We start from the raw sequence: 14489 nt of genomic DNA on the forward strand, positions 1-14489 counted from the left end.
AAATATACAAAATAATTCAGTCAGGCAAAATTAAGACAATGCAGAACTCAAAATGTTAAAATGAGAAGAAATATACTCATCAGCGATATATTTCCTGATTGTTTGAGAATCACACTTCAGCCAGAACAGGGTCACAAAAACAGTCTAGGAACTGCATAAACTAGACCAGGAGGCTTGATGAGCTACCTTTTTTTGTTAAGGAGCAAAGATGACACATTCTGTACCCTCAGAGTCATCAGCAGTTTCTACATCAAATCCACATTCCCAATATTAGTGAATATATCATTCTTTCTGAAAATAATTTTAGTACAAAAAACTTCACAGGAGGGAATCAAATGCATTCATGATCATCAGTAATGCCCTAGAGGAAGTATGCATTTTAAATACAAACCCAGAAATGACTGACCCAACACTGGGGAGAGTTAGTGGTATCAGGTAAATTCACCCTCTTATAAACAAAATCTACATAAAGTAATCCAAATGTCTTTAAATATCCAAAGACATCTTACCAGTGTCTGTATCAAAGCTGACAGTAGCATGAAAACGTTTGCCATGCTTCAGTATATCTAAAGTCAAGAGGACTTCAGGACTCTCTCTCTTCTCCTGAATGCGGTATAAGGCACGTTCCAAGTTAAGCCAGAAACTTATTTCTTGCAAGGCAGTACCCGATGCAGGATCCCTGTCAAGTTTAGTCACCTTTAAGAATAATAATTACATTTCAAATTATTGAAGAAAACACTTCTAGAAATGAAAAATGAAACCTAAAAATGTCAAAACATTAAGACCAGATCATGACAGAATACCTATTAAAAGTTTGTTTTAAGGGCATTGCTCACCTTCATTAGAGAGCCCTAAAAGCACAAGAGTTTTACAAAAAGGAACTTAACAGCTGTGTAAGAACTTACCATAACAGTGCAGGTCCTACTTTTCACTATTGCAGTATTCTTTACATCGGGGATAACCTGCCAAGGAATGCCAAACCGCTATCCAGCATTCCAAAGCCTTAATACCTTCCAAGCGTTCTACATCGGATGTCCAATGTGTAATGTAATATCTGACATGTGAGCACCTAACCCTCTGGGCTGAATTGCCCCAGAACAGCCACAGCAACCCAAGAGGAGAAACAAAAGCATGTACATCCAAGGAATGGAAGAGAAAGAAAGGAACTAAGGTGGTTAAGAAGGCCAAAAGGTAGGCAACAGAAAAACGGGGGAAGGATGGTAGAAAAGAATACTGCAACAATGAAAAGCAGGACATATACGGTTATGGTAAAGTTCTTACACAGCTATATGTCCTTCCTTATCACTGTTGCAGTATTTTACATCTGACAGACGAGAAAAGCTACTACAGAGAATGGGAGGTGGAAGCCAAGAGGAACCCTTCAAGAACTCATGAAGGATGGGCTTTGCCTGACCTGCTTTATGTAATCTTCTAAAATGGATCTATACCCAAACCCTTGGAAGAAAAAAAAAACCTAAAGCATCAACCCTGGGACTATGGAGCACAAAAAGTACAGTTTTGTACCTACCATAAATGTAGATGTCCGATAGGTATGCATCTGCAGTCATCACATATGGGTTGTCCTGCCTCAGGCAGCCCTTCGGTCGGCCGGATTCCAAAGTCTGGGTCTGGCCTCGGCTGATGTCGCACTTTCCCCAACGTCAGAGCGTCTGGGGTATAAAAGCATCAGCCGAAGCCATTTTCCTCAGTTTTTCTTGCCCCAGATGCCAGGTGCCCTCTATGAAGGCTAAATTTGGAGAAATGCAATAAAATTCCAAACATTTGCAAAAATATATATATATATACACATGTATATACAAACAAATACACCATAATAGATTCCCCCAGCTAGCTAATAGAGGGGTAAGCACCCTTGGAATACCACAGAGGGGAAGGAGGGAGGGTAAACCTGACTGCAGACGCATACCTATCGGACATCTACATTTATGGTGGGTACAAAACTGTACTATGTAGGGCATCTGGGGTATAAAAGCATCAGCCGAAGCCATTTTCCTCAGTTTTTCTTGCCCCAGATGCCAGGTGCCCTCTATGAAGGCTAAATTTGGAGAAATGCAATAAAATTCCAAACATTTGCAAAAATATATATATATACACATGTATATACAAACAAATACACCATAATAGATTCCCCCAGCTAGCTAATAGAGGGGTAAGCACCCTTGGAATACCACAGAGGGGAAGGAGGGAGGGTAAACCTGACTGCAAACGCATACCTATCGGACATCTACATTTATGGTGGGTACAAAACTGTACTATGTCCTTCAAGGATGCATCTGCAAGTCATCACATATGGGTAGAATACCATAGCCAATCTGGGGGTGGAGGTACTAACTAAAAGATGGTATAGTTAAGATACCCTGCAGGACTGCCGTAGCAAAACCTGCTCTGGATCTTGAGTATAAAGGTAAATTGTAATGCTTGGCAAATGTATGCACGGAGCTCCATGTAGCAGCTTCTAAAATGTCTTTGGTAGCCACCCCTCTTAGGAATGCTGTGGTGGTGGCTGTGGCTCTCGTGGAATGAGGTCTAATGTTTGCTGGCACAGGTTTTCCATGAAAGGAGTAACAAAAACGAATGCAATTTCTTATCCATTTTGAAATTGTCTGTTTGGAAATTGCTTTTCCTTGTACCCCAGCAGCACATGCTACAAACAACTGGTCAGTCTTTCTGTAACTTTTAGTTCTGTCCAAGTAGTAGCGCAGTTGTCTGTGTATGTCCAGGGTGTGCAGAAGTCTCTCCCCTTTATTTTGTGGTTGTGGGAAGAATGTAGGCAAGTGAATAGCTTGGTTCAAAGATACCCTGGATACCACCTTTGGCATAAATGTAAGATTGGTCCTCAAAGAAACTCTGTCCTGATGAAAGATAAGAAATGGCTGCACTGCCATTAAAGCTTGTAGCTCAGATACTCTTCTTGCTGAGGTTATGGCCAGAAGGAAGGCAGTTTTCCAAGACAAAAACTGTAGATCTGCCAATGCTGCTGGTTCAAAGGGAGGAAGTGTTAGTTTATCCCAACACGAAATTCAGGTCCCAAGTAGGTAGAGGTGGTTTCCTTGGTGGATTAATGTTTTGGATTCCTCTTAAAAATTGTCTTAGGAGAGGATGAGAAAAGACAGGTGGATTAACATTGTATTCTGCTGAGATTGCTGAGGCAATGTATCTTAATGGAAGAGTAAGACAGGCCATTGTGGAACAGTTCTGCCAAATATTCCAGTATATGTGCCATGTTCATCACTGTCACATCTAGGCCCTTTGCTGTGTTCCAGGTGTGAAATCTTTTCCATTTTGCTGAATATGCCTTCCTTGTGGAAGGCCGGCGAGCTTCCATAATAATATCCTTCACTCTCTGGGATAGCTTATCCTGAGGAGGAGTCATGGTATTCTCCAGGCTGTTAGCTGCAAGGTTTTCAGGTTGGAGTGCAGGGTCCTGAAATTGTGCTGCGTCAGTAGGAGTGGCCATAGGGGGAGAGGCCATGGTTTCGTCTGTGACATGCTCTTTAACAGTGGGTACCAGTGCTGTCTTGGCCAGTTTGGAGCTATCAGAATTACTCTGGGCTGCTCTGTCCTGATCTTCAGTAGTACCTTGGTCATTAATGGAGAGGTGGGAAAGCATACACTGCTAGAGCTGTCCAGCTGAAAGAGAGAGCATCCACTTTCCATGCTTGTGGGTGGTATGTCCTTGAGCAGAATTTCTTCAGTTGATGATTGAGGGGGGAAGCGAACAGATCTATTTCCGGCCTTCCCCATGATTGTGTGATGAGTATGAAGTTGTCTGGGTGCAACATCCATTCGTGTGCATCCGTGGTAGTTCTGCTTAAGCTGTCTGCCAGTGTATTGTCTTTCCCTGGCACGAACTGGGACTAACTGTATGTTGAGGTCCAAAGCCAGTTCCCATAGATTCATTGTCAGTCTGCAAAGAGGGTAGGAATGGGTGCCTCCTTGCTTGTTTATGTACCACATAACTGTGGTATTGTCTGTCCTTATGAGTAGGTGGCCTTGCTGAAGGAAAGGTTTGAAGGCCTCGATTGCGTGCATCACTGCCAGCATTTCCTTTTGGTTTATGTGCATGCACAGTTCTCTTTGTGACCATAGCCCTTGGATACATCTGCCCTCCATGTGTGCTCCCCATCCTTGGTCTGAAGCGTCCGTAGTGATGGTTTGGTTGGCTCTTGGCTTGCTGAAGGGCAACCCGTTGTTCGACTGGCAGGCTTGAGCCCACCACAGAAATTCCTTTTGAAGACAAGGAATGAGTGGGATCAGAGTTTCTAGGCTGTGACTGTGCTGTGTCCATAAACTTCTTAGGTACCATTGTAATTTTCTCATATGCAGTCTTGCTTGCGGAATCAGAAGAATGCAAGATGCCATGTAACCCAGGGCCTGCAGGATTTTCCTTGCAGTCAGATGAGTTTGTCTTGTCAGATTCTGGAAGTAAACTGGTAGTTGTTTTTGTTTTTCTTCTGTGAGAAAGGCCAGGGTGGTTGTGTCTAGATCCGCACCCAGAAAAGTTATTCTTTGGGATGGAACCAGTCTTGATTTGTGGAAGTTGACTGTATTTTCCAAGGCCTGTAACAGGTGGATGGCATAGTCCAAGTCCTTTAACAAAGTATGCTTGCTGTCCGCTTGTATTAGGCAGTTGTCCAGATATGGGTAGATTTGAATCCCCTGAAGTCTGCAGTGTGCAATTACTGATGCCAGGCATTTCGTGAATACTCTGGGCGCAGTAGATAAGCCAAAGGGTAATGCTGAGAATTGATAATGCTCCGACCCTGCAAGAAATCTGAGGTGTCTTCTGCAGCTTTGTCGAATAGGGACATGCAGGCATGCTTCCTTGAGGTCTAGAGTCACCAGCCAAGACCCCTTGCCCAGCATGGGAAGGAGTTGCTGTAGAGTCAGCATTTTGAGTTTTGGCACCATGAGGTAAGTATTCAGTGCGGACAAGTAGAGAATAGGCCTCCATTGATTTTCTTTTCTTGGAACAAGGAATAATCTGGAGTAAAATCCCTGGCCTTGTTCTGAAAGAGGTACCTTTTCTATGGCTTTCATTTGCATTAAGTTGGTAATTTGCTTCAAAGCCTCTGCCCTCTGATTTGGTGGCAGGTCTGGCATGCCTTTTCTTTTTGGCAATGGGTGGAAATGGAACCTGTATCCTTTATCTATTATTTGCAGTGTCCATGTGTCCCTTGTAATGCTGTGCCAATTTTTTGAGAATAAAGAAAGTTTTCCGCCCAAAGGTGCTTCTAATTGAGCCCTGGTCGGCGGAGTCAAAATAAAGTCATTGAGTCTGTCCTGGTGTAGCAGTTGTAGTTCCTGCACTACCTCTCTGGTTGGAAGGCTGCCACTGACTGCCTCTGTAGGAGCCTCTAGTTTGCCCTCTACCTCTGGCACGCCTATTCCTGCCTCTGAGATCTGTCTGAGTCCGGAAAGGACCAATTCTTAGTAGACCAATTTCGGCTGAATCTCGGTGGTTGGACTTGCAGAAAGTCTTTAACTGTTTGCACAGATTTTGCCTTTTCTTTAAATTTCTTTAAAACCTCTTGAGCCGTGGAACCAAATAATTTTTGCTTTTCCATAGGAGCATCCAAAAGCTTAGCTTTAACATGGTCTGGCAGAGATTGTTCCTTCAGCCAGGCATGCCTACGTATAACTGCACCTGTCATAGCTGATCTACATGAAGCTTCCAATGCATCATAGCCACACTGCAAGAAATGGTTACTAACCTGCTAGGAGTTATGCACCAGATCCTGAAGGGATTTGCGATCAAGGGGTTCAGAAGAGGACAGTTTCTTGTGCAATTCATCTAGTAAATACTCTTGGTACTGTATCATATGAAATTGACAATTTAATGCCCTCATGGAAAGAGTTGCAGAAGTATACACTTTCTTACACCATCTCTCTAATGCTCTGGACTCCCTTTCAGAGGGAAGAGGATTTTTAGCAGTGGCAGCTGCAACCCCTTTTGGGCCCTGGGAAATAGTTTCTGGATCAGCAGTGTGGGCCTTGTACAGGTGTAGATGCGAGTCCGGGACTCTGTAGTACCTATCCGGTTTGGCAGGAGCCGGAGGGAGAGAGTCAGGGGCAGTACTATCAGAGTACACATTAATGACATTCAAAACAGGAGGTATAGCTAAGGGCCTATGCTGAGGTAAATGTAAAAATGTTCTTAATCTCTTTCTAGAATCTGAGAAATCCTGACCCTGCCATTGCAAATGTTCTCTCAGAGTGTAATGTCTCTCCAAAGGAAAACTCTTCAGGAGGGGAGGCCGAGGGAATAGATTCTTCAGCATCAGAATCCTCGTAGGCCGAATAAGCCTCCTCCTGGTGGTCTGACAGAGCAGAGCCATCCGTGGACTCATCTGAGGACTGGAGATCAGAGGGCTCAACCCTGGGCCTTTTGTCTGGAGGAGGTTGACAGCCCCTGTCCGGATGAGGTTGGGAACCTCTGATTAATGAGATCAGATCCTCTGCTAGGGTAAGAATCTGAGAACTAGTAGAAGGCCTGTGAGAGGAACCCTTGGGAGGCAAAGCCTTAGAAAGTTTAGCAGCTTTAGCCCTAGAGAAAGCCTTAATCGACATGGAAGCAGGGGGTCTGGCTGCACCACGTGCAGGAGTAGACTTATCTAAAGGAATGGTGTCGGAAGGTTCCTGGACACCGGTTTCAGTAGGTAATTCAATGACCGACTCGGCCGGGGCCTCCGGGGCCGAGGTAGTCGGTTGTGTGGTTTCAGTAATAGGAAGTATCAAGGACTCTGTTTCAGCCGAGACAGAGACACTCGCGGCAGGCCTGACCGTGGTTTCAGCCGAAACCACGGTCCGGGTGTCGGTCCTTGTCCTTCCGTTTTTCAACTAAATGCGAAGTTGGAGTCTCCGACGGCATCTTATAAGCAAAACTAGCCCCAAAAAACTCCTCTGCAAACTCCGACCGACGCCTAAGAGTTCGTCGGTTGAAGGAAGCACAGGCTGAACAGGCCGAGACGTCGTGGTCTGGGCCTAGGCAGGGGAGGCAGTAAGAGTGGAAATCCTTATGAGGTATTTGTTTCCCACAAGTTAAACAATTATTAACTATCTGACATCAGCTGAGGCAAGAAAGAGTCCCCAACAGGGTACTTAGCTTTTTCAAAGTCTTCGGTAGCTGAATCACAGGAGCTGGCCGACCGGCACTTGCGAACTGCTTCTGCTTCGGGCACCACGCGGCAAGAAAGACTGGGGAAAATGGTGTCGGCTGATGCTTTTATACCCCAGACGCTCTGACGTCGGAGAAAGTGCGACATCAGCCGAAGCCAGACCCAGACTTTGGAATCCGGCCGACCGAAGGGCTGCCTGAGGCAGGACAACCCATATGTGATGACTGCAGATGCATCCTTGAAGGACATCAGAAGAAAGCTGCTTGTCATGAAAAAGAAAAACAGCATTAAAGTTACAATAGGAGATGGTCTGCTTGGAATCAGTTAAACCCAATTTCCTCAGATGAAAAGAAACAAAGCTGCTCAGATTTCCTGGCATCTTTAATCTATCTTATCTAGCCAAGACCAGAGCAGTCTATACCTTCAAGATGTGGAGAAACCTCTCACTAGCAATTTGTAGGGAGGGGAAAAAGGAAGGCAAATCAATTGCTTGCGTCAAGGACAAATTATTAACAACTTTAGACATAAGAGGACTATTACAAATGAACGCCACCTTTGTGGGACTGCCACTAGTGCCTAAATTTCAGGGACTCTCATGGAACAACCAACAGTACAGTTTTCCCAAATACACTGCAGCACAAAGGAGGAAACTACAGGTTCAAAGGGAAAATGAGTTAATTTCTCAAAGGAAATTAAGGTCCCAAGAAGTATAAAGTACAGTTTTGTACCTACCATAAATGTAGATGTTAGAGTGTTCGCCCTGCTGCAGTCATCACACTTGGGTTATCCTGCAGTCAGGCGGTCCAGCAGTAGGCCCGAATTCCAAAGTCTTGGTCCGGCATCGGTTGCTGTCGCTTCTGCCCTGACGTCAGTGCGCCAGGGGTATTTAAGAGGCATCATATGCCATTTTCTTCAGTTTTTCTTGCCCCAGATGTCAGGTGCCCCCAATAGGTAGGCAAAATATATACGGTTATATAAAAATCAAACAAAACCCTTAGGCACAAGCAAATACACCACAGAGGTAGTATAGAAAGAAGTGGTAGAGATAAGTTCAGCTAGTTCAGAGGGGATGGAGGGAGGGTAACCTGGACTGCAGCAGGGTGAACATCTACATTTATGGTAGGTACAAAACTGTACTATGTTCATCGTGTTACCATGCTGCAGTAATCACACTTGGGTTGAATCCCAAAGCTAAGGATGGGAGGTGGAATCAAACAGGGTTAGAAGAAGCTAGTAGGCCCTGAAAAACTGCAGTGGCAAAACCAGCTCTAGTCTTACAGTATAGAGGTAAATGATAGTGTTTGGTGAAGGTGTGCACTGAACTCCAAGTAGCAGCTTCCAAAATGTCCTTGGTTGGCACTCCCCTGAGAAAGACTGCTGATGTAGCTGTAGCCCTGGTGAAGTGGGACCTAATGTTAGCAGGTACTGGCTTCCCGTGATGTGTGTAGCAGAAACGTAGGCAATGTCCTATCCATTTTGAAATGGTCTGTTTTGAGATAGCTTTTCCTTGTGATCCTGTAGCATAGGCTACAAAAAGCTGGTCAGTTTTTCTGAAAGCCTTAGTTTTACCCAAGTAGTAACGTAATTACCTGTGAATGTCCAAAGAGTGCAGTAGTCTCTCTCCTTTGTTCTGGGGATTTGGGAAGAAGGTGGGCAAGTGAATGGTTTGGTTTAGGGCCACACTGGATACCACCTTTGGCATAAAGGATTAGTTCGTAGAGAGAATCTGTCTTGATGAAAAATGATGAAAGGTTCCACTGCCATTAGTGCCTGTAGCTCTGAGACTCCTCTAGCTGAGGTTATTGCTAGTAGGGCAGTCGTCCATGAAAGAAATTTTAAATCAGCTGAAAAAGCTGGATCAAAGGGCGGCAGTGTAAGCTTTTCCAGAACAAAGTTGAGATCCCAAGTAGGTGTTGGAGCTCTCCTTGGTGGTCTTAAGTTCTTAGCCCCTCTGAGGAACTGTCTTAGAAGTGGATGTGAAAATAAAGGAGGATCCGTGCTGTAATGCGCTGAAATTGCAGGCGTGGATCTTAATAGATGAAAAGGAAAGTCCTTTGTGTAACATCTCAGTCAAATATTGTAGAATCTGAGGGATGTTTGGATCAAGGGGGTTTAGGCCTTTAGCCTGGTTCCATGCACAAAATCTTTTCCATTTGTCTGAATAAGTTTTCCTGGTGCTGGGCCTCCTGGCCTCCAGAATGACATCCATAACAGCTTTGGATAAAGGTGTTGGTTGGTTGTTTAGGTAATTTGCCATGCAGCCAGGTTTAAAGTCTTGAGTTGGCTGTGTAGAATCTGATGGTCTCGCTAGGTGAGGAATTTGTGGCAAAATCCATGGCGGGCCGTGGGCCATATTCCTTAAAATTGGATACCAATGTTGGCGTGGCCAGTCTGGTGCAACAAGTATCATTTGTGGCCTCTCTAATCTGACTTTCAGCAGCACCTTTGCTAGAAGAGGCAGTGGAGGGAAGGCATAAACTGTTAAGGTTTTCAAACTGAATGAGAGGGCGTCCACTTTCCAATCTAGTGGATGGAAGGTCCTTGTGCAAAATTTTTTGAAGTTGGTGGTTGTGGGGGCTTGCAAACAGATCTATGTCTGGGCGTCCCCATTTTTGAACTATCATTGCAAATACTTGTGGATCTAGTTTTCCATTCGTGTGGATCCATGATGTTTCTGCTTAGGTCGTCTGCCAATGTGTTTTTCTTTCCTGGCAGGAATTGTGCTTGTAATTGAACCTGGTAGAAGTGCAGTGTTCAACAAGGTCATTGCTTGCCTGCATAGAGGGTAGGAATGTGTGCCCCCTTGCTTGTTTATGTACCACATAACTGTGGTATTGTCCGTCTATTAGTTGTCCTGGGTATAGAAGGTCCTTGAAAGCTGTTAGGGCATTTTGCACTGCTAGCATTTCTTTTTGATTGATATGCAGGTGTCTCTGATCTGTAGTCCATTTGCCCTGAATGCACGGCCATGTGTGGTTACCAGGCATAGTCTGATGCATCTGTTGTCACAGTTTGCCTGGCTGTGGGTAAGGTGAAAGGCTGACCCTTGTTGAGGTGACATGCCTGTGCCCACCACAGAAATTCCTGTTGAAGGCAGGGAATGAGTGGTATTGTTTCCAAACTGTGGCTGTGCTGAGTCCATACACTTTTCAGGTACCATTGCAATTTCCTCATTTGCAGTTTTGCAAATGGTATTAGAAGAATGCAAGATGCCATGAATCCCAAGGCCTGCAGAATTTTTCTTGCAGGGAGTTGGGTCTTTGTTGCCATTATTTTGAAATGCTGAAACCGCTGTCGTTGCTTGTCTGGCGTGAGGAAAGCCATCTGGGCCGTTGTATTCAAGCTGGCACCCAGGAATATTATGTTTTGCGAGGGTACTAGTTTTGAATTCTTTTCATTTACTGTGTACCCTAGGCAACTTAGGTGTTTGACAAATGCCAGATGCTTTAAAAGAATGTCCTTGCTTTCTGCTTGAATAAGGCAGTCGTCCAGGTATGGGTATATTTGAATTCCTCTTTGTCTGCAGTATGCAATTACTGGTGCCAGGCATTTTGTGAAAACCCTGGGCGCAGTAGATAAGCCAAAGGGCAGTACAGAGAATTGATAATGCGTTGAACCTGCAATAAAGCGGAGGTATCTTCTACAATTGTCTGATAGGGACATGCAGGTATGCCTCCTTGAGGTCCAAAGTGACTAGCCAAGCATTCTTGCTCAGCATGGGAAGAAGCTGCTGTAGTGTTAGCATCTTGAATTTTGGTACTTGCAGATAGGTGTTCAGAATTGAAAGATCCAGAATGGGTCTCTACGCTTTGTCCTTTCTTGGGACTAAGAAGAGTCTTGACTAAAATCCTTGCCCTTGCTCCTGTGCAGGTACCTGTTGAATGGGTTTCATGTTCATGAGAGCTGTAATTTGTTTTTGTGCCTCTGCCCACTGATTTGGTGGCAGGTTTGGCATTCTTTTGATCCTTGGTAAGGTATGAAAGTGGAATCTGTATCCTTGGGAAACAATGTTTAGAACCCATTTGTCTTTTGTGATGATGTGCCAGTTGTCTGCAAAAAATGCTAGTTTTCCTCCCAAGGGAGTTGAGATTTGCTTGGTAGTTTGAGGATAGTCACTGTGTTAGTCTTCTGCTAGCCTGGGGCCTGTCTTCTCCTCCTTTCTGGGTAGCAGAACCCCATTGGCGAGGTTTGTAAGGGCCCTGTGACTGGCCTCTGCCCCTTGGGCGTCTGTATTTGCCCCTCTGTGATCTGTCTGAAGCTGGAAAGGACCAGTTTTTTGTCGGCCAATTTCTGCTGAAACGAGGGGGTTGTACCTGCAAAAAATCCTTGACTGTTTGCATAGACTTTGCCTTATCCTCCATTTTCTTTAAAACCTCTTCTGCTTTGACACCAAATACATCCTGTTGTAAAGGTGCATCCAATAATTTTGCATTAACATGGTCAGGGAGGGTTTGTTCTTTTAACCAAGAATGTCTATGTATGAGAGCCAGTAACAGCTGCTCTACAGGAAGCTTCCAATGAATCAAATCCACATTGCAAGGTATGTTTGCCCACCTGTTCAGCTGCATGCAACAGATCCTGCATTTCCTTGAATTCAAGTTGTTCTGAATGTGTGCTCATTTTTTGTTTTAAATGAGACATCAGGAATTGTTGATATTTCAGCATGTGAAACTGGTAATTTGATGCTCTCATAGCCAGAGTTGCTGAGGTGTAAATTTTCTTTCCCCATCTATCTAGGGCTCTGGAATCCCTTTCAGAGGGCACAGGATTTTTAGCCATAGAAGCTTTTGCTCCCTTAGGACCCTGGGAAATTGTTTCTGGGTCAGCTACAGGGCTTTTATAAAGGAATTTGTGAGAGTCAGGTACTCTGTAGTATCTGTCTGGTTTGGCTGGAGCAGGAGGTAGAGAGTCTGGATTTAAACTAGACTACCAGTAAACATCATCCACAATATCTAAAACAGGAGGGATAGCAAGAGGTCTGTGCTGGGGTAGTAAAAGGAACTCTCGGAGCCTTTTCTTAGAATCTGAGTAATCCTGGCCTTCCCAGTGGAAATGTTCCCTCATGGTATGCAAAGTTTCCCCAAAGGAGTAGTCTTCAGGGGGAGAAGCAGAGGGAATGGAATCTTCAGCCTCAGAATCCTCATAAGGAGAAAAAGTGTAATTCTGTTCCTCAGAAGAATCTGAAGAGAGAGAAACCTGGTCAGAGGATGCATAATCCTCCTATTGTCTTGGTCTTTTATCAGGAGGGGGATGGGAACCCCTGATAAGGGTAATTAAATCTTCAGCCATCTTAAGCATCTGTTTTAGGCATGGGGCCTTGAACTGTAGCCTGATGTACAGTTTTCTTTGGTTTTAAAGGAGTTTTAAGTTTAGCATAAGATTTAATGGTGAGTGTAGTCGGTCTGAAGACACCTTCTGCAACCGAAGGTGTTTCCGTTGCACCGGTGTCTAGTTCTGCTCCGGTGTCGGTAGAAGGCTGAGTCTGCCTAGTGGATTCCGCTTGGGAATCCGCAGCTGTCTGGGGTTTCAGTTCTGTGGTCGTCAGGGGCTGCGTAGGCGCCTCACTGAAAACCAGAGAACCAGCGACAGGCCCAACTGAGGCCTCGGTGTCTGGCTTATTCCTAGGCTGCCTGTCCTTATTCTTGCGTTTTTTTAGGAGTGGTGGTCGTCGGCTGCTCCGACGGCATGATATAACTAAATTTCCTACCAAAGTAATGCCGTGCGAAGTCAAAACGGCTTTGATAGTTCGTTTATTAAACCTAGTGCAAAACTGACAACCTGTGACGTCGTGGTCTGGGCCTAGGCAAGGAATACAATAGGAATGGAAGTCCTTATGAGGTATTTGCTTCCTACAAGAAATGCAATTGTTAACTTTTTCTGACATCGGACTGAGGCAAGAAAATGTTCCCCAACGGGGTACTTAGCTTTAATGAATACTTCGGACTGAAATTCAAATAGAAAATCTCAGGTGTCGGCCGACCGGCACTTGCGAACTGCTTCGGGCATCACGCGGCAAGAAAGACTGAAGAAAATGGCGTCGGATGTCTCTTAAATACCCCTGGCGCACTGATGTCAGGGAAGAAGCGACAGCAACCGACGCCGGACCAAGACTTTGGAATTCGGGCAGACTGCGGGACCGCCTGACGGCAGGATAACCCAAGTGTGATGACTGCAGTAGGGTAACACTATGAACATCTAGGTTGTGCGGGCCCAATATGAAGGATGTTTTTCAAAACTTGTTTCACTTCGTAACAAGCAAGGGATGGACTCAAAGGCAAACAAGCAGAAATGGCTGACAAACTAGCTTTAACACATGACTATGCCAGACCAGAACTGAACAATTCACAGAGACTGTACGAATAGCCAGAGTAAGGGTCCAGGTCATACTTGAGACACTAAAAATCTTACATTTAAGCCAAGCAGGAATTTCTAGTTGTGGGTTTTCTGGCTACCTGCAAAAAACTCAAGCACATTTACTATTTCACATTTGTTAACCGGGTTGGTCCAGATGAGCACAGGCCCATTTTCAGTGGAGACCTAAAGAGAAAAGCTCCAGCAAGTGTAGAAATTATTCAATTATACAAATTTTCACAAATGCAGAGGGATTAAATCAGTTGTACAATAATCAAAGTTGAAAAGTATTAAAGTTGATATGCTACTTACAGTATATACATAGAGAATTGGTACCAAATCATACAGGAGAGAGAAACATATGTTGGGCAAAAAAGTGAGAAAAATTCACTTTAGTAAGAGGTGTCAGTAAGAGGGTGGTTCTGGGGAGTGAAGACAGTGGTAGGTTCAATTAAGTAAGGTTTTGGCAGGGGCATAGCCACGACTTGCAGAGGGTGCTTGATTCTTTCTTGAATCTGTTTGGGATGTTACACAAGGCGAGAGAGAGATTGTTCCAGAGATGAGAGAGAGTACTTGTAAAAAAATGTCTATTGTTTTGTTGGACTTGTATGTTTGCATAAGGAATTTCAGTACTTTGTAAGGGGCGAAGCAGAATATAGCAAGTCACAATATTGGAAAGGGAAGGACATGCAGTGCCTTTGCAGAGTAGAAAGTGGGTTAATTGGAGTTGAGAGTTTAAGATGGTGGGGTAGTTCTAACCAGATGAGGGTTTTTAAGAGCACTACAGTGGTGAGAGGTATGGGGTAGGTTAGCTGTAAATGTAACAACTTTGTTGCAAGTCTGTTCTACTTTAGTAAGGAGAGGATTGTAGACTTGTAAGAACTGGAGCTGCATAAAGAATGGTTGGAAGTAGGCTAGGGCCAAAGAGGATCTTTGAGTCAGTAGTTAGGAATTTCTTGTTCCTACATAGACCACCTAATTTTTGGTTTGTTTTATTGA

General features: G+C 44.4%; 1 protein-coding gene across 1 annotated transcript in view; it reads right to left on the minus strand.

Moving 5' to 3' along the window:
• The window catches only part of DYNC1H1 (dynein cytoplasmic 1 heavy chain 1), a 3754902-nt gene that overhangs the window by 3592611 nt on the left and 147802 nt on the right, over positions 1–14489 (minus strand). The window contains exon 5 of the mRNA XM_044073590.1: positions 510–696. Coding sequence (XP_043929525.1) covers positions 510–696 — 187 coding nt within the window. The remainder of the gene's footprint in view (positions 1–509; positions 697–14489) is intronic.

The sequence above is a fragment of the Protopterus annectens genome, chromosome 6.part0, assembly GCF_019279795.1.
Source record: "Protopterus annectens isolate FY-2018-M chromosome 6.part0, PAN1.0, whole genome shotgun sequence".
NCBI classification, from domain to species: domain Eukaryota; kingdom Metazoa; phylum Chordata; order Ceratodontiformes; family Protopteridae; genus Protopterus; species Protopterus annectens.